This window comes from Pezoporus flaviventris, unplaced genomic scaffold, assembly GCF_033815535.1.
Source record: "Pezoporus flaviventris isolate CSIRO_AGI_PZ_B2104156 unplaced genomic scaffold, CSIRO_AGI_Pfla_v1 ptg000041l, whole genome shotgun sequence".
Taxonomy (NCBI): domain Eukaryota; kingdom Metazoa; phylum Chordata; class Aves; order Psittaciformes; family Psittacidae; genus Pezoporus; species Pezoporus flaviventris.
This window is the reverse complement of record NW_026892589.1, coordinates 6,992,452-7,013,248: the sequence shown is the minus strand read 5'-3', so window position 1 is coordinate 7,013,248 and position 20,797 is coordinate 6,992,452. Positions and strand designations below refer to the sequence as shown.

Genomic DNA, 20,797 nt, shown 5'->3' with positions numbered 1-20,797 from the left:
ATACAAAATCACAACCTCTAATAATAGCTACTTTACAAGCACACATATTTAGGATGTTACTTTTCATTTGCCCCCAAGTGATGTTTTGTAGTCATTCATTTTTTTTCTCTTCCTCTATCTCATTCTGCTTGGGGTATTCACGGTCAGCGCCTGTAGCTGAGGCATCAGGTTTATCCATTCGTCTGTCCAGTTCATGGCAAGGCTTTACAAACTTTGCAGGCAGTCACCATGGACCTGTAGGCAGGAGGGCACAAATATACCCCCTCCCCCAGGTTATCAGTTCTTGAGAAGCAGACAGGTTAAACTGCACATTGTTAACTGGCGAGGAGTTTGCTGCATCATTGCTCTTCCCCCCCCCCCCCCCCCTTTTTTTTTTTTATCCCTGCTCAGCAGCAGCTACAGCTGCCTGCCTGCTTCAGCAGCAACCATAAATACCTGCCGGCAGCCACACTTTTACATTAACTCTTTCATGCCCGAAATGTTAAACAGCTACCCCTTCAAAACTTTTACAATAAACCCAACAATACACAAAACACCGACTGCCCTCAACACACACACACACACACGTGTGGGATCCCACAAGCACACTCCACACAAGTTCAATATTTGAAACACAAAAAGACAATTATTACTCCCACTACACAGTCCCATGTACAGAATGTGGCATAAGGACCCTGTGGAGACTAACAGAAAAACAGCTCCAAGAAGCATCATTGCAGTGCGAGGTGGCAGGCTCAACCTTAGCGGGCATCCCCGCAGAGGCTCTGCCTCCCCCACATTGTATGAGGCTTGGGCTTTTATACTGACCAAAATGCACACTCATTCCAACACAGGTAGCCAGCCTATGTTGGAAGAAGTGGGCAGCAATATCTATAAAGGTCTCCAAAGGTCAGTAGAAACCTGGACATATTTATTTTTGGCAACTTCTAGTATGTGAGTTTCACAAAGAGACTGTATTGAATGAGTTAGATGTGGAGTCCCAAACCCACTTGTGGGGTGGCTTACATATCCATTGTTCAACTGTATTCCTCATAGCCGCCATCTCCTAAGGCTAAGATGTCTGGGTTGGTCACGAAATGTCCAGCGTTCCTTAGCCAATCGACAGTTCCCTCTTTTTGTCTTTGAGCAAACCAAACTGATGTTACATTTTTCTTGAGCATAGATATAACACACCGTAGCATACAACTTGCCACTAGTATGAATAACAATAGCGCAGACACTATCGTCATACCCTGTATGATCAAATTTTAAGCCATCCCGAAATTCCCCAGCCCTTAAAGAGCTTTGACAGCCAATCTAATCCATCATCTTTTGTTAGCTGCCTAACTCCCTCTTTCAATTGTTGTATACTTTTATAAATTGATTCCGAATGATCCGATAAATTCATGCAGCACATCCCCTCAAATTCAGTGCAACCATGCCCTTGTGCCAACAATAAAAAGTCGATTGCTGCCCTATTTTGCAAGGTGGCATGACGAACACTATCAACGTCAGTTAAAAGTCCACTTAGTGCAAGCGTAGTAGCATTTGTCTGTTTTGTAAGCCAACAACCTAATTTATTTAAAGTACTTAAGCCATAGGCTACACCAGTTCCCGGTGCCAAAAGAGAAGCAGCAAGAATTTGCCTTGGGCTCCAAAATCGCGCATTATCATCACAACTAGAGGTAAACTGGTGTAGGCTTCTCTTTGCACGAGTATGTTTACGAATCACATTTAATATCATTGTCGTGTTAGGTGTTAATAGGGTTAGTCGACCTAAACTACAAGGACCTCCGTTTAGTCCAGAGGGAAGGCCTCCCCAGGCTCGATTTCCACAAATCAGAAACACACCAGGAGGTAGCATTAAAGGGACACTAAAAGAGCAAGAGAACTTGTCCGTGGTATAATTGCACCAAATGGTGTGATTGCGATAAACAGCACTACTTGCATTAACATTCTGACCACGTCGTGTCGTATTATATGTATAATTAAAATACACACAAGCATCCATGATGACGGATCCCAGCAATTCCAATTCCTGAGGTTCCTGAGTTACCATTGGAAGATGCGCATATATACCATCCCAATTGTCCACACACTGTTGGGGGTAAGCACAAAGGCCTGCCATTCCGGGCAGGGCTGGTTTCGGCCATTCATCCAATGGTACTCCAACAAGACAGGTAGAAAATGGATTTTCAGGGCTCGCCGTAGCAAGGCACAGGGTATCCTGTTGTGTGGCGTTTGCCAAGGTCACCCAAACGTTTTGTTTAGGTTGCGAGATTACCCATCCTTCTGTTTGAGGTAAGCTCAGGAACAGAAAAACTACCCCACATAATGTTTCCATACCGTTCAGCATCTGATCAGGGCGAGATTCCTGAAGTTTTGCAGACATCTGACTTCTCGGCTCCGGGACAGCGCTGAATTTCGACCGGCTCTCCGCCCCCTCCTTTTCGTCAGACTTTCAAACTCGTCTTCGTCGAGTTACCGATCGGAGGGTCCCTGTTCGGGAGCCACTTGTTGACGCGGGAGTCACGGACACCACAGAGACGATCAACGTGATCAAGCGATTGTCGAATTTATTACAAATCCTTAACCCCTTATATACTATTTCTTACATGCAGTTACAGTGATTTGGCATATTATGATTGGATATATGTCCTGAAGACCCTTAGTGACTAACATATAATTGGTTAAACACAGGTGTGAGAACTCGACCTCGAAAGCTTGCCAACAGTCCACAGTTCTCATTAACTCAGTGAATTCCAGCTTCTTATCTTGCTTACTTAAACTTCTTCGGGCCTCTCATGGCCTTGCTGTATCTTTCAGGATTATTCAGCATTTATGTACCAATTATGCATTCTCCCGTGAGAACACTGTCTCCACAAGTATTTGCCTTCACGTTAGTGCTAGTGTCTAAAACTAAAGACTTGGTAAAGGCCTGTGTGACTTAGATTTGGGTGGTTCTGCAAGGTCTTGGTTAATAGATAAATCTTAACAAGCAGGTCCTTGCCAAATCCTACATACCTGCTTGTTGAAAGCAATGCTGAGATTAAACCCACTGAAATTAAACGGCATTGGCAGTTCTCTATGTGGCTGCATCCCAGTTTCCCTGAAACACTTAAAATTTGGTGCCACTCCTATCACTGCAGCCTGGACACTTCTTTCTAGATCCAGCTATGGACACAGATGGCCCATGAGAAGTCATCAGGGCATTTGTAACACTGCCTTGCATATGTGAGTGATTAGAAATAGGTATAGATGGTAACATGATGGAAATTTTGATACTCTTGAGGAAGTATTTCACCTTATTTACACTTACACTGACCTTTTCAGAGTTTTCTATAGGCATGAACAACCTCCACAGTAAATGTCAGCTTCTGCTTAGAATCTTTTACGTGAGTAGTCTTAAGCTCAATTTTTAATTGCATAATATTCCCGTAAGAAAGCTGCATTGAAATTGAAAACTCTCCTAAACAAAGTGGCTGTTGGGTGAGAGATCTTTTTCACTATTTTAGCAGTGATGAGGTTTCAAAGAAGCTGTCAGAGTTGTTTGAGGTAGTGTCTGTTGTGGCTTTGTAAAATTTCTCCTATGACTTTCTGGTGGTTGGTGAATACGGGCCATTCTGGAGGGTGGTAAAGATGGGACAGGCTGCACTTGGCTGCTGTGTAATGTTCCCCTGTTGCCTCTTGAAAAGTGTCTCTCTGCTTCCTCTTTTTGTTTCAGCCAAGTATCATTCAGTGCTACACGCTGAGGCCCCAATTCTTTTTTCTTTATTTTCTTTATTATTCTTTCTTTTTCTTTTTTCTTTATTTTTTTAACTTGCAAGTAGATTTATTTGTGGTTATAAAATAGCTAAGGACTCGGAGAGCTATTTTTCTCCAGATAATGTTGTCTTATCTCACATTCTGGTCCGAATTTAAGTTTTATAGGAAGGTCCATGTTGTTAGGAAACCTATAATTCTATGGGCAGAGCTGGTTTTGTGTCAGTTCTGTGTGTGATTATCAGCTATTGAGCCAGTGCATCAAATAGCAGAGATGTTTATATCTAGTAGAAACTTTCTTTATTTTCTAATAAGCAGAAAGGAGAGTACCCCTTCACTCCATGCCTTTGAGGTGGTACGTCCCAGTGCATTCCAGTTCAGATGAAGGAGGAACAGCAATATCTTCTCTTGCTTCTCACCATCTGTCCCTGACTGGATACAGTGCTTTGAGGGTGGGTAGAAAATCTTCGTTCTTCAGGGCATTAAGTTTTCTGTCTTGTGCTGAAATCCATGGAAATTAAGCACCCAAATACTGTACCTTGAAAACCTGGGCTGCCAGGTCTATTTTTTGTTAGAGAAGTTGAAGAAAACCTTCTGTTCGTGCTGCTTCTGCTCTGGCCTGACATTTATTTGACATTGAATACATCATATTCTTTCTCTTGGGTGCTTGGGAGATACTTAAATTGCCTGACAGCAGCATCGTGACTGTAATTGAGACAGATTAGATGCACTGGGCTGCCTTTGGGTGTGTGTGGCAGCTTTCATGAGATGGCGAGAGGAATTGAAACCCACTTTTGACTTTGGAAGCTGTAGCAGGAACTAATTAGCAATTTCAGGACACAAACAGGATTGGAGGAAGTGTTTGGGTTGGCGTATAATAAATTATTTAATAACATGAAGGAGTCTTTCCATATGGCACTTACAAAATGCTTATAAAGGCAAGATTGCAGAACTGTGCTTGTAATGAACCAAGCAGGCTTCCATTATCAGTCCTGGTGATTGGGAATCACTGACCTTTCATTTCTCTAGGCTAAGAGTGGACCTGTTAGCTTCTGAGCTTGGATTCTGATAACCTTTCCCCCCAAAAGGTTAGTTGTTTATATCCTAATGTTTCCTTTCTAGTGGGAAGTGTTTGATGTTTCAGTGAGGGTAGATCCACTGGAGAACAGACAGATTTATTCTTCTTATTTGAGGAATTCAAGCTGTGGAGTTCTGCCTTCACTGCCTTAAGCAGACAGCCTCTAACAAGCAACTGCATTGATATGAGTAACCAAATACCTCTGTAATGGCTTATGACCATTTATAAGACTTTATATAAAAATCATGATGAGAAGTGTAAGTAGACTTGGTGAAGCTTGAGTAACCCAGAAGGAAGCTTTCAAATTGGCTTCCAGGCGTAGTTCAGCATGCATGAGCTCTGAAAGATTTGGTTTTTTTCTTGAAGTTGTTTTTCCCTTGGCACTGAAGATAAAACTGAGACAGGCTGCGAAGGGGAGAACCTGACAGGTGCCAGCCCAAGTGGAAATACTGTCTGTCGATCCTTGTCTGTCGCAGCTCTAAGCAGTGCCCATAGCTGATACATCCAAATCCTTGTCAGGAGCCTGCAAGCTTTCAAACCAGAGCAGAAAGTCCCTCAGCAGCAGGGCAGTGTTTTGAAGCTCAGTCAGTGGAAACCCCCATAGTCCCATACCTGACAAAGCAGTCCTGTTTCTGTAGATTCCCAAGTGATGGAGCATTTGGGTTTGCCTTGCTGGTTAAGATTCAGCGCCAGCATCCCAGCATATAAAGCCAGAGAAGGGCTGATCGCACATAGGCTGTAGGTCCCTCATGCCCTGACTTACCACAGGCCTGGTGGAAAGAAATCACATCCGTGGAGGTCTGGAGGAACGTGGCTGCTGCTTCCAGGCAAAGCAGTGCCCACGTGCTGCAGTCACCCCCCAGCACCAGCCAGGCTGCCAGGACCACTGGCAGCTGCCTTCTCGTGGCTGCCAGCTCTGCAGTACCACCACATGGGTGGGCAAGTACAGTGCTCCCTAGTCAGACAGTGGGGTCCCACCTGATGCTGGAACTTGTGGCTTTGGTCTGTATAGCACTGTGGCCTCTGTTTCACTCCACAGCCCCTCATGAGCTTTGACTTACTGGCCTACAATGTCTCAGATATAGGTCATGTAGCAGCGGGGAAGGCATTTAGTGGGACCATACGCAGCCTCATGATCCAGTAAATTTCATAGAGCCTCTCTTGGAGACAGGAAAGAAGATGCTTACAAGGAAGAGTTTTCTGTGCTTTTTCCACCTTTCTGGCATAACTTGGTACTTAATGGTACTTAGTGTGGATATTTCAAGTAAATAAGAGCTATCATGTAGGGTTTTTCATGTTGCCATGCAGCTGCCTGCCATAGTGGGGTTTTTCCCCCTTTTCTGTGCTTCCCTACTTGCTGAGGCTTTCTGTCAGTAAGTTTTATAAAGCTGTTCACCATCTAAACTGTTCTGAATCATGTCAGAATCTTTAATAAAATAAATTCACTTAAGTGGCATGTGGAGCCATGGCTCCTTTTGCAGTAAGCTTTTCTCTGCAGACAGGTTTCTACGACTGAGCTGGGAGGAAGCTAAAAGCTCGTTAGCTTCCTAGAGTCAGAGCAGCTGATTGGCATCTGGAACTGCAAAGCTGAGTTTTACAGGGGCTTGAGGCCAAAAAAGAGCAATTTGGAACACATGATCCTTAGTTAAACACACACCAAAGACCAGAGGAAAGAAAATGGTAGGTCCAGGCAGCCACAAGTCAAGGGAAGGAGTCCCTTAACAGTGCTGTTGATTTTCAGTCATGACTCTAGTTCTGAGACATTTTTGTATTATGAGGTTCTTGTACTTGTTGATAAGATACTAACAGCAACACATTGTGGTTTATGACTAGACGTAGCTGTGGTGTGATTTTTTTTCCATCATTTTTAATGGGCTTTCCTTCAGGGAATCACTCAGTGTATCCCTCTTTAATAAACACACTTGATGCAGTAAGCCTTCTGATGGTTGGGCTGGACATTGAAGCCTCTGCACAAGTAATGGCATTGCAGAGATTCTATCTCAGACCTGTTTAGCTGCACCACATAGCAGCTGTGATCAGAAAAGCAGTAAAATGTTTTACTGTGAGCTGGATATGGATTTTTTTTTTTTACCTGATTTTGATTTCTTTAGTTTAAGAAAAAGTCCCTCAAAACACTCACATTCTGACATGTATACGTGAATGTACAGTTGCAAAAACACATTTGTTTATATAATGTGAAAAGTATTAATTTTCTCAAAGTTCCCAATCCTCATTAGCTTTGCCAGCTGTTTCTCTTATTTCTTTTATTCCTTTGGGAAGCTTAGTTAAATGGAAAAGGCTTGCAATATGGCCCAAAAGCAATGAATTCAAGCCCTACTAAGGTAAAGAGGAAGCAAGTTCCAACCTGGAGACTCCTCTATTTAAAAGCTTTCCCCGTCAAGAAGAGAGGTCCGTTTTTTTCACGCCTCTTGTGTCAAGTGAGACTTTCTGTAGTATCACTCTGTTACTGCATCTTTTCAGAGTTGCAAATAGGGAATGGTCTTTGGCTGTGCTATGGGTTTGAATTACTGTGGTGTCCGCGTATGTTCTTGGCTTGTGCTTGCAGCTCTGAGGACAGTCAGTTGACACTTCCCTGAGCTTCCACATCTTCTACTGGTGTAACTTGCACAAATGCCAGAAGCCAGACAAGCCAGAGGGGCACGGTGTTCTCATTTCTAGCGTGGATTGTGCAGTCCTTGCTATTGCTATCTGTGGCTGAAAAGGAGGGGTGACAAAATAGAGCTGATTGGTGCCACAAACAAGGAGAAATCCCTCAGGGCATGTGAGCGGTCACCAAGCGCTACCATCTGGGTCCTTTCAGGGAAGAGAAGGAAAACAAGTCAGTTGTGTAATTCTGGGCTGTCGCAGACAGGAACAGACATGTCAGAAGCACCCATGGTCAGTAGTAGCAGCAGCAGCAGCACTGAGATCTAAATGGATAAGCGTGGACATTTGGCCTTGTCTGCTGTTGTTCTGGTATTTCTGTTACATAGCAGATAGCAGGGAAACAACATGATCAGTGACATGCTTAGTATTGATCTTGTGTGCAAGGGCCAGACTGCTGTCTAAGAAGTCCCTATTGCAATTCACATCATTGCTGTGCCCGCTGTCCTTTTGGCTGTTAAGAGGTATGAGGACTACCTGAAAGTTTCAGAAAGACACTTCCCTGGAGGCAGCAGGCAAGATTGTCCATATCTAGGAGCATTTGCATTGCTGCTCTCCTGGCATATTGATCCACCATTAGCAAGATCACAAGCCTGCTAAACCTCATCTGTCTTGTGTCTTAAAAGAGAGACAAGGGTAAGGAACAACCCCTAAGACTACCAAAGACAGGATTTCTCCTGATTTCTCATGGTAAGACAAGAGAGTGTTCACCCCCTAGCTTAGTCTCAGGTGTGCCTGTGCTACAAGCAGTACAAGACCCTTGCACTGTAGCAGTGTCAACAGCGTCACACTGTGAAACCCTGCAGAGCTGGCAGAACTTTGATGCCAATTAGTTTGCTATTCACTTGTGTATGTGAGCCAGGATTTGGAACCAAATCCCATCCTGAGATTTTGCAGTGGGGATGCAGGGCCTGGGCAGCATACTGGGAGCTTGCAAACACTGTGGTGATCCTGGTTATGGGAAAAGGGGAACCTGTACTTCCAAACAGATCATGTTTTATATGTAGGTCACAAAGTAGAGACTCCAGTGTGTGTGAGAGAGGGAGAAAATGTTATTTAGTGTTTGATTCTTAGATACAAATTGCATTTCAAAACGGACTTTGCTTTTGCAGTAACATGATTGTCCTATTCCTTTAAAAGAAAATGCATTCAATTATCACTGTGAAGTAAAGAAAAATAACTTCGGATCAGAGAAACTGGCAAGAGAGCAAGTGTTAACATTTTGTATACTGTACTTGATGTCTCCAAGGTCAGATGCAAGTCTTCTAGGACTGGGGTAAGGAAAGCTATTTACATGAGCCATCTATTTCAGTCATTGAGCCGAAGGGATTAATGTTAACTTTGGGTCCAAGGCATTGTTGCTTATAACAATGGTGTTTCTCAAAACCAGGCAAAACCATTGCCAAAGGTGACTTACAAATGCTTAAATATGCTGAAGTTCACCCAGGTGCCTCCTCTGCCTTTTGGTGGAAACATTTAGCTACTCTCTTTTCTCCTACATCAGCCTGGCTGCTAGGTATGCCCTGCCCTTCAGTAACAGCACGTTCCCCTTTTGAACCAGTAGCTTGGATAGTGCTCTAGTTAGCAGCAGCAGCTTTCAGATCCTTATTAAGTATTGGTCCTCCAGAGCCTTCACTGCTGATTAGTGACAGAGGAGAGAAGGTTGTTAACGGAACATCTGCAGTTGCCAAGAGACTTAGCTACATATGCTTGAAAAAAGGCTTTGTTATCGGGCAGGGTGTCAGATGCTGTTGGGAGAAATGCTGCTTGCGGATCCTTTGGAAAGGGAAAGCTGCATTAGCTTTAAAATGTCTGCTCACAGCAAACAGAAGTGCTGGAACTCAGACAAGGTCAGAATGGGTTTTATTTAATTGAACTATCTCTTTGTTGAATTGTGTATTCTTTGAATATGAAGTGGAATATAACCAACCTCTTAACAAAGTACTTGCTGTTAGTTACTTTGACAACTTGTGGAGCTTGGGAAATGTAAAGAATAATAGAAATAGGAAAAAAGGATTTGCTTTCCCAGGCATCCTTATTTCTCCTGCACTGCCATGCCCTCCCATTTCTTTTCCCTACTGCCTTTCTGTCTTCCATGCAGTCAGCTCAGCTCTTTGTGTTGGTTTTCGGCATACCTCCACACTCGGTAGTGCTGCTAACAGTCCTGTTAAATCCTTTGGGGCAGGGGATTGCTTGCTCCCCTTTGTAACTAGCATGCCATTGTTGATTTCATTGAGGGAGTACATGGTAAGCTGGGAAGAGTTTATGTAATTTTAGAACTTGTGTGTGACTTAGTAGATTAGTTGGAAAGGTCACACATTGTGGTGTTCATTTTCTAAATAGAAAAGCTCCTCTTAAACATTCCCTCAAGCCTGATTTGAGTCTCGTGTGTCCCATATTATTCTGGTTATTCTTTTCAATACTATTCAAAGCCTGGTCTGTCTGTCTTCAGAGCTCTTGCACAGCGGTGGATGCTGCATTCATGATTGAATCTCTGCAGTAAGTGTAATACCTGTCCTGACTTGTGCTGTACCTTGAAGTGAAAGCTATAGGGATTACTCAGAACTTTCCACCTCTTATTTCTTCTTCATTCGTTGCAGAAGTTTGCTATGCGTCTGTGATATGACGTTCAGTATTCTACATGTATCTGCATCAAGCTGCATTCTCCATCAGTTATTCCAAGCATTTGGTGCTGTTGGAGCTGGCTGCATTTTCACTACTGTTAAGCCTTTCAATTAGAAGAATCTTGCAAGTTTATGTTGGCATTCAAGCTGCTGTGTGCACGGGTGCTGCAGCACAGCATACAGATGGAATGGAGCTGATGGGCTGGGTATTTTAAGGATTTGATTATTGTTTTTATAAAAGTAACCAGTTGCCTCCCCCCAGTCTTCTGTGGTTTTTTTCATGGAGTCTTCTGTAAATCCATACTGCAGGGAGAGGAGTTACTGAAAGGAGAGGGTTGATTTGCAGCACTGGTTTCTTGCTTACATGTTCTGAAAACATTTCTGTAATAAATTGTTCTGAACTCTGGTTTACAACTGTTTAACTTGCAAACAATGAACTACACAGGCTGTAATGAAGTTACCAGCCTGCTGTTGGCAGAGGGCAGGAGGCCAAGATCTGTGGAGCTTTTCTTTCTTGCAGAATCAAATTGTTCATTTCTTTTACTGTCATGAGCCTTTACTTTTTGGTTTTCTTCTTTTTTACCTTTGTTTTTTCTTTTGGCTCCTAGTTGCTCAGGGGGCTGCTTGCTTACCCTACCATGTTAGTAGATGACCTTGCGGAGAAGCTGCCTTTTGGGCTCCTCTCGCTCCATCTGCCGGCGGCTGTCACTTCCTGCGCTCGGAATTGGCCAGCACAGAGGATACAGCTCAGGGCAAGCAGATCAGCCTTTTAGCTTCCATTCCTGGTCAGCACACCCTCGGTGTGGTCCTGGACTGCGTCTCTTGGTTTAGTGTCACCCCAGAGAGAGTCCAGATGGTGCTGCAGCTTCTCTGAGTTGCGAACCAAAGCACATTAAGTGGGAGATTGCCTTCAAAAGTGGTCTGAATCAAAGCACTGATGTAAACATGCTTGTGGACACTGCATGGATGAGTAGCTCTCAGAATTTGTGTTAGTGATCTTTTATTTTTTTCCTAGGGATAGGGATTTTTAATTTTTCCTGCAGTGTTGCCAGTGTCTTTCCAGCTTCATATGGAATTTGCCTCTTTAAACAGCCACCCAGACTTTTTGTGTAGATAAAAAATGAAGCAGCACATTGCTGCTAGAGCAATAGAACTCTCATCTGACCAGCATCCACATGTGTATAATTTCCCATGCCGGCAGCAGGAGAATAAATCATAAATGGGTTGGATGGTGAAGGGGAATAGGTCTGGCAGCCTTGCTCCAGAGAGTTGTCTGAGTTTGGGATTAAGCCGGTGTATCAGAGATAGGCACCTGGTGCACTATTTTATGTTGCTGCCAGAGTGCATCTAAGTATAGGCACAGAATTGGCATCGCTGAGATGAAAGCAAATAGGTTTGTGGAGGAGATAATCCAGGAACTGCTGCATCATTCTTAGCACAGGGACTAAGGTGGATGGATCAAGGTGGCTGATCAGTCCCAGTTAATTCCTCAGGTGTTTTCTGTTCAGGATTGAAATTGCTGTCTGTGCTGTCACTGTTCTTTGCGCAAATAAAGGATAATCCACTTGGCATCTCCTAGTAGCATGAACTTCACGCAGAACTAATCCATTTGCCAAGTTTGAGCAACTCTGCTGCAAAGAAGCTCATCTTCATTTTTTTCAGGAAGATGAGTCTAATGTGAAAGCTCTTCCTTTGTTATACACATTCATGCCATTAGCTGGGGGGAATGTGTAGATGCAGTAAAACGTATGGTGTTTACAATGACATCAGTGTCTGAAGAGTTGTTTCTCTAAAAGGCAAAAGCTAATATGGTAAATTTATTTACTTTGCTTTCTGTGATAAATGACTTATCCCCATGCTTTTCCAGGAGGAAACAGTGCAGATTGCAACTCAGCACAAATCTGTAACTGATGGGAAAAGTCTCATTTATTCCAGGAGAAATTATCTTTTTAAGGGCAGTGCTGAATCTGAGCTATAATTAAAATAGCTTTTTAAAGAAAAATAGTGGATGCTTTTTTGTTTGATGTATTACCCATCAGTAATGACCCTTTTCTCTCATTTCCATTTTAAAAAGTGGGCTTAAGCAGTTACCTGTATATTGCACAAAAGTAGCATTACCTGAAAAAATAATTAAGATGATCTGGAAATTAAGGAAATCAGTTTTGAAGAGAAGCAGGTGCTTAATGGAGGTGAGACCAGCTGTGCCTCCCAGGAACGTGCTTCAAGTGCTGCATGGAAAAGTGTGTGAGGCCTCCACGCAGCACTGGAAGGAAATTTATAATAATTCAGACAAATTGCATCCTATAAATAGCAGAGCTGGATTCATTAGGACAGGAGGCAGATGGAGAAAATATAAAACTTGTTTGTTTCTTTTTAAGGGACTATAATGCTTATGAAAAGTGTCAGCTTGCTGTCAATAAGGGAAAAACCCTCCGGTGCAGCAGTAACTTTCTCGCTATTAGGTTCTCATCTCTGCTAATGAGCAGCCGTCCATGTGGGGTATTCATAATACTTTGTTTTAGCAACTCCTGCCAGCCTTTCTCTGGCATAACCAGGCTGACACAGAAGTGCTGCAGTACTGGAAGCCTGCAGCAGTTGAGGGGATCGGGGGAGACTCAAGGGAGGAAGGAGTTTCATGTTAGCACTTGATAACTCTGCTTAAAGCAGTTGCTAACAGGGCAAGGGCATAAATGTAGTTGGGAAGTGGGGGTGTGTAGAATGCGGGTGGGAATCATCCACCAAACTGGCTAAGGGGTTAGCTTCAAAACAGGAATGTACTGGTAATTGGTAGAGAAAATGCTGTGCATTACTGAAGAGAGAAGGTGAAGACATTTTTGAGATGCTCTTACATTAGTTAGTAGGAAAAGAAGAGGCTTTCGTGCATGAAGAGAAGTAATGACAAAAAGCGGGTGGGAGGTGCGTGACTGGAATGCAGCTCTGTCCACAGGAGGCAAGCAGAGGTGAGAGGGTTGTTGCATCTCAGTATTCATACACAGTGAGGTGGTGCAAAGAAGGAATAGTGTCCAATCAAAAAAAGGAATTTATCTGACAGAAAGGGCGCATTGTAGACAGCACTTAAGTAACAGGAGAGGGTGAACATATGGGGCTGTTCCCAATTGTGCCAAAATTATAACTAGGCACTTTAAAACAAAGCCATCAGAGAAGACTGGCTGAACAGTTCCATACTGTTCAACCACAAGCAAGTCTGAGCTCCAGTACAGCAGTGGTAAATGTTCTGTATGAATATTATCTGTTAATGAATATGCCTTAACTCTTTTGCTGATCTGATTTATATTTCAGCAAAGCTTTCTTAAAAGATAACACAGTGCCAGAATTTCAGTTAGCTATCCTAAGAGATTTTTTTTTAAGGACTAGTGTTCAGGAAAGGAATACTGCCTGCTGATAAGTGTTTTTTCTTGAGGATTCTTAGATTGCCAATTCACTTTGTGAAGTGGCAGAGGAAAAAGGTGATATGAAGGTCATATTGGAGTCAGATAATCACAAACTTATTATAGGAATGACAAAAAGCTATACAGCTGTTCATGCTTCATGTATTAAGCAACTACAGTTTTTCTCAGCATTCAATACAAAGGGCAATGATCCCAGAGCAAGGAGAGGACATTGGAGAAGAGGAAAGTAAGTGGTATGGATTGGCAGGATGCCTTTGGGGATTGCCATCTGTCGTGACTTGCGTGTATCTGTAGGGTGTCATGTAGCGAGCAAGTGGTGGCATTAAAACCGGTCACAGACACAGAGCAGGTTAGCTATCCAGTCCTTGGAGAAGAATGCAAGCGTGCTGGGAGGCATGTGAGAAGCTGAGCAGGAAAGTAGGAGCCAGCACATGGGAGCTCATGGATCCTCATGCATAGATCAGTTTTCTGGTATGGAGCAAAGAAACCCTTGTCTAATTAAGTGTGTTTTCTTGCTTTCAATGGGATAAAAAGCCCTATATATCCAGGGGCTTAATATGGCCTGTGTTTATGGATAGTGTTGTACAAGGTTTAAATATTGAGTTCTGAGATCTTGACTCACGTAGCCCCACAGCAGTACTAGCAGATTTGAAATGTAAGGCTTTAATTTCAGAAAGCCTTTAGCAACATGCTAAAAATAATCAATGGGGTTTCCACTGGCCAGAATAACATTGGCTAGTCTTCTTGCTCCTAGGCTTGATCCAAGATGTCTCAAATACCATAATGTGTGATACGTGCTGGAAAGTATGCATGTGAGACATGGGTGATCTTGAAGAGAAACTACTGCAGAGGTGATTTGTGTTTATAGGTTCCCTGCCTTGCACATAGAGAAGAAAGACAGTCTTCCAAAGAATGCTGCAAAACATACGACAACTTGGAATGATGGATTTGTTGCCTAATACCCCCTTTTTAATGTGGGTAGATGGATAAATCCTAATCCTATGGATGAGGAAGTCAAGACACGGGTGGTACTGTCAATTATTCAGCACCACGAAAGGAAAACCATGACAGAGCTGGGAATAGTTCTCATTCCTGTTGTGCTTAAACTGCAAAGCTGATAGAGCGATTCTGGGGATATTTAGTTCATGTGTCTGTTGCTGTCTCCCAGTGTGGTACAGTGCTGGTGTGTTTCTTTACCTGATATTTGAACTGGAGTCAGCATTTCTCCCTTCCCCTACCAACTGGGGCTTCTAGTCACTTTGATATCTTGCATCTTTCTTTTGTCATCTCCATGTGCAAAGGGGGTGGCTGATACAGCTGTGTAGCTTGGTCTCATTGGACCTGTTGTTTGTGTGTGTAAATGTACTGAGATAGATTTAAATGCCAAAAGGAGTGCAAGGTGAATTTGGAACCCAGTCTAGAGATGTAAAGAAAGAATTGTGGCTGACAGAAGTTGTCTCTTGTCATCTTGTTATTACATGCATAGGCTCAGCCTGCAGGGCACTGTGTAGCACATAATTTGGAAAATAGCAAAGATTTGGGGAAAAGAATTACTAACCTGGAGACAAGCAAAGGGACCTTCAGCCTAGGTGAATGTCCTGGGCATGTTTTCCTGTGTGCACCGTTTTCAGCAGGTGTGGATAGAATGCCCTGGATATGGCAGAAGCCCTTCCTTCTGTGGTGTAGCTCTCTTTTACCTGTTCTCTTCCATGATTAAATAAATATATGTTATACATTTATTCACACATTGCCTTCTCTGCTTCCCTTGCTTATGTTCTCTTCCCCCACCTGTAGGCTTTGAATTGCTGTACCAGCCAGATGTGGTCCGGCTGTACCTCTCCATCCTCACTGAAAGTCAGAACTTCAACACTCTGGAAGCTGCAGCAGGGGCTTTGCAGAATCTCAGTGCTGGCAACTGGATGGTGAGTGCAGTTTTCTCTTTAGTCTCTTGTTTCTGCTGTGTACGTAAAGAACAAAGCGTGTCCTATTATAAGTGTGCTGTTATTTTGTGCATTTACATCTTTAAAAGGAAGGAGGTGGGCACTTCAGAGAAATTATTTACATCTTATTTGCCCACTTAAGATACTTTTCATCTTCTGGAAAGATGGTGTTCACATAGTGGAAGTGTCACTAAGCTCGTGATGATTTAACCATGGGCAGGTTTTACTACTTAAACCACTTAACTATTGCTTCATCCATTCAGAAAAGTGTGTTGTTAGATGATTAAGTGACCTGAATGCTTAATTCACTGGATTATCAGACTGCTCAAGAAACTGCACTCCAAAGTGTCCTCTAAGATCCCCAGTACTGATGAGGCAGTTACAGGTATGTCTGATCCCTTTGAGAACCACATGGCAGTCTGAGGATTAGCAGGGAGGTTTTACAGCTGTGTTGAATACAGTTTATTTCAAAATCAGTCAGGAAACAGAAGAAAAGCATGAACTTGGAGGTGAGGGAAGATAACAGATGCTTTGGATACTTTACCGTTCCCTCCAAATGACCTCTTTTTTCCTAGTCCAGAGGGATGTGTTCTCACACTGAGGTGTGTACAGAACAGATGCTGGCAGATAATGCTACTTCTATTTCTGTCCTCTTTTCCCAGCAGCTTGCTACATTGTAGAATGAACTTCTACATCCTTTCTTCCTTGGTGCTTGGTGAACTTGAGTGATGCATTAAGTGATGCATCACACAACCTGACTAGTCTTTGCAGGGGGAAGAAAATGACTTACTGCAGTGAAATAAATGCCTGGGGCAACAAAAGGGCAGGTATATGAACTCACAGTACTTTGTGTTTCTTTTCCCTTGTGTGTTCTAATCAGTGGTCAACATACATCCGTGCAACAGTGCGGAAGGAGAGAGGCTTACCAGTGCTTGTGGAGCTTCTCCAGTCCGACTCTGACAAGGTTGTGAGGGCTGTATCCATTGCCCTGAGAAACCTTTCCATGGATCGTCGCAATAAAGATCTTATAGGTATCTTCTGACCTTTTCTAACCAGGCTGGGATCTTGGATACCCTTGAAATAACTCACATTTTCTGTCACTTGTGCTGGGGGTTCATTTTGTATGGAGTTTCCATCCACATTATCTAAGGTTACTCTGTAACCACCAAGTGGAGAGCTATCATCTCAGAGTGTCATAATCCCTGCCACCAAGTGGAAAACTGTCATTTCAGAATGTAATCCCTGCCCATTTAAACAAAGTGGGGTTGGAGGGAAATATCTAACTCGAGAGTAAAAACACATGTAGATTTCTGCAGGAGAGGTGAGCATGTGCAGAGGACTCAGTGGGTTAAGAGGTACCTTGTCTCTTCCTTAGCTCTGGCTGACGTGGCACGTGTGCTCCTAGTTGCACATGGTAGTTAAGAGACATTAGTCCTGCTGTTTAGATTAGAGTGGGAGTCTTGTCCCCTAAATCTGGGCTGTAAAGTTGTCCCTTTCTTCTTGCTTCCTCCTTCCCTTCTCATCCTTTTGTGTGGTAGATACTTATAGAAGCTGGACATCAAACAACTTACTCTTCAAGTTACTTCTTCAGCAGTGCTCCCTAACTCCTATCCAGGGGAGTAAATAAGCATTCACCTGCCCATAAGCAGGAATCTAGAAAGATCCAGGTGTGAGTTGTTTTCCTTTGGTTGCCTCTATATTTAACTGATACATTTGTTTAAAACACAACCTGGTCAGGCCAGGAAATATTAGTCACATGTTTAGGGCCATCATCAAAGTTGATATTGACAAAGAGCAAGGTGGGATTCCACCTTATACATCAGGTCCTTCCTTTAATAGTTCAGAGGTATAGCTAGGCAAATGGTACAGACACCTGGGAGTGATAAATTCTGGGCTCCTGTTTTTTCTCCAGTACTATGCACTGAGGCGGCTAACTGCACCCAGGAGGAAGTACTCTTACCTTTGATGGGGGAAGGTTAATAAATGCATGGCTGCACACCTTGCCCCAGAAGGCCTATTACAAGACTAAGTTGAATAAGCCATGTTCATGTATTAGCATGAATATGTGGCATTAACAGCAGCTACTGGATGCTTTTTGCCTCAGGCATTGCAAAGTATGATAGATGCTAGCTGTAATATTCTTAGTTTCTTTTTTTCTTCCCCCAAATACCTTTTAGCATTCACGATGACGGACTTTTTCTTGGGCATCAACTCTCAATCACCTTGAAATAATATATGGTAAATACCCTGTTGGGTTACAGTCTTGAGGTTCAAAACATGTGCATTGTAAAGTTTTTTGGCGTATCAGACACCTTGAGTTTTATCATTCAGGATGGGAAGCTGAAATGATTATTAGGGCTGACTAATGGTATCTCATCCCCTTATCTAGGTAGTTATGCCATGGGTGAGCTGGTAAGAAATTTGCCCAGCAGGCAGCAGAGATCTGCAAAGAACCTGGAAGAGGACACAGTGGTTGCAGTGTTGAATACCATCCATGAAATCATTACTGACAGCTCAGAAAATGCAAGGTCTCTGATCCAGACACAGGGCATTCAGAAGCTGGTAGCTATCAGCAAGTCAAGGTGAGTGACAGGTGAAAGCAAAATTCATAAGAGCTCTCAGCAAACAAGACAATGTCACTATGAACAGCAGCTTTTGCGTTTCGAAAGTATTCAAGCACCCTAACCTTTCAGAGGCTTTAATTTCAGAGTAGTTAATATATATATGCAGTAGAAACAGGCAACACCTTTAATAGGTTTACTTGATTGAAAAGTAAATTGAGTAGTCACTTCAGGCATGTTAAGACATGCTGGGTCCTTGTCAGATACATTGTAGCGCATGTATGCATTTAGCAGACATCTGCCGTGAAACCAGGATCTTTATTTTTAGTGTGGGAGGCCTTTTTCCTGTGGCAGCATTCCATTCCTGGAATGTCAGTGATGAAATCTGTTTCTTTTAAGTAAAATGGTTACTGATGTGTAGTAATTGTTCTGGGTGAAGGGTGCTGGTGGTAATTTGAAGTGACAAATTTTCACTCTGAGGTTCTGTTGAAAACTCTTCTGACTGCTTTAGATACAGGTTTGTTCTGTATAGTTCAAACAGACATTATAGATGTTTTAGACACTAGACTTTAAGATAGTTTTCAGCAAGCTTTTGGGAGAGCAGCTGAAGACTTCATTTGATTGCAGTGTTAGGAAATGTGAGGGCCCACCAAGAATCGAGCCCAGTGTTACTTTGAGAGTGTTTGTGTACTGACTTAGTAAAGAATGGATAAAATTTAATTTTCTCTTTAAAAATTGCTTACTTCTTGCTGACTCAGATTGCTTCATAAGGTAATTTAAACCATGAAGCCACTTCAATGAATTGTGAGGAATATATGTAAGTTAGAGTGCAGGTTTGAGAAGTGGCCTGGAACTTTTTGGTTTTGTTTCCCAATAAAGTGGGGTTTTTTGTTGGGTTGGGCTTTTCCTAAATAAATCCATGCAGGATGGATCTGTCTGACAGCTACAGGATGGAAGGTCACCCTGGCCTCAGTGCTTGCCCAGCAGTACCTGGGAAAACCCAGAAATCTGCACAATTTGCAGCTTTTGGATTTATTTTTCTTTTTTGTCAGCAAATACCTGTATGTATGATGAAGTCACTGAATGATTTCACATATATCTTACATCTTAGAAGTTCAAAGAATAGCTGTATGGAATACTAGCTATTTCCTGGATGTTGTTTTGGTGCAAAGAGGTCAACATATGAATAGTCTTACATTGCTTGATACTTAAGCTCTAATTTTATCTTGCAAATCAGCCAGTCTCCCAGAGAAACAAAAGCAGCATCTCACATTCTTCAGATGATCTGGAGCTATAAAGAGCTACGAAATGCCCTGCAGAAGGATGGGTGGAATAAATCACACTTCCAGGTAAAGATGCTGGGTCTTAGATTTCTTTATGGAAATGCCTGTGTGAAATATGTCATAACTTAGTCTAATATTACAGTCTGATAGACTGTGGGGTTTGGTTCTGTTCTTCTAGGTGATAGAACAACGTATTGTGTCCTATTCAGTGAAATGTCTGTGCCCGTGGGGGGGGGGGTTGGAACTAGATGATCTTAAGGTCCTTTCCGACTCTACCCATCCTGTCATTCTATGATTCGGTCACAGCATCATGCATATACTTGCCTGGTATGCTTGTCAGTGGTCTGTGAAATGTAGCTCTAGGTTTTGGAAGTTTGGCACCTCATATAGACTAAATGCCCATGCTTTACTGGAGGAAGAATTAGTGTGTCTTTTCTTAGTTGTTTCATTTGAAACATTCCATGTAGCACCTAGGGTAGCCACATGTTCTTGACAAGCAGCCTCCTGATCTTCCCTTGTGAACAGGTTTTACACCTTTTACAGGCCAACAGTGGTTGGCCATTTAGATAAAAAAAAAAATCATCAACAAATCTATATGAAAATAAAAAATACTCCAGTGCCATATTCTCAGCAGATGAGGGGCTCAGCAGCGTTCTGTAATCTCTCTCCATACTTTTGGTTTGTTTGGTTTTTCTTGTTCAGTTTCCCTGAGTAGTAATTTCATATTTATGTGATTTTTGTCTCCTAGTCTGTTTCTGCAGCACCAAAGGGTTCCAAAGGTACTGCGGGCAGGTCTGGCTATGATGACAGCACTTTGCCTCTGGTGGATAAAAGTCAAGGTCAGTTCTGCTCTTCATCACTTTTTCTGTTGTACTTTGCTTCTTTTCTGGATTTGCCAGATCTGTGTTGTGACGTGAGGGGCTAAAAGTGTGTCCACTGTCCCAGAGCGCGTGGTCCTGTTCAGCTGGATATGGGTAGTATTCCTTCCCCTGTGAGATGTACACTACCGATGTTGGTTTCTCAACTTGTATGCAACAAAACCAGTTAAATCTTCCTGGGAGAATTTGGGATGAACATGAGTTGGCACTTTGAAAGGGGAGAACAGCCTTGTTTGCCAATGTTATATATTAATAAATCTCATCTCAGCCAGGCAGTGGCCTTGGCCTTACCCCTGCCTAGTACTGGAGTCTTCTTATTTCTGAACAAACATGTCTGTTTTGGCAGTGCTTCTTCCTTTCCTGAGCAGGTTTTTTGTTGGAGAAGGGTTTATCCAAACTCCAGCTAAACCTGTCTGTGCTTTTCCATGAGGCCTCACACATCCATACCAACACTGGTGTAGCTCCGGCTTTAATTTCATTATGATTGCCTTTTCTCTGAGTCTCTTTCTAGTTTCTAATGCTCAGATGTCAAGATTTCTTCTCAGAAATCTTTAGTCTACTTCAGCAGAACTTGCCATGTTGTACTTTACTTGGTTTAACTGCAGATTACTGCAGAAA

The 20,797-nt window shown here is 42.7% G+C and overlaps 1 protein-coding gene across 7 annotated transcripts in view; it reads left to right on the top strand.

The window, feature by feature from the left end:
• Positions 1-20,797, top strand: part of ARVCF (ARVCF delta catenin family member) — a 282,629-nt gene that overhangs the window by 246,044 nt on the left and 15,788 nt on the right. For all 7 annotated transcript variants that reach the window (XM_061465619.1, XM_061465622.1, XM_061465621.1 and 4 more), the window contains 5 exons: positions 15,312-15,439; positions 16,338-16,488; positions 17,847-18,039; positions 19,256-19,367; positions 20,050-20,140. In XM_061465619.1, the coding sequence (XP_061321603.1) occupies positions 15,312-15,439; positions 16,338-16,488; positions 17,847-18,039; positions 19,256-19,367; positions 20,050-20,140 (675 nt within the window). The remainder of the gene's footprint in view (positions 1-15,311; positions 15,440-16,337; positions 16,489-17,846; positions 18,040-19,255; positions 19,368-20,049; positions 20,141-20,797) is intronic.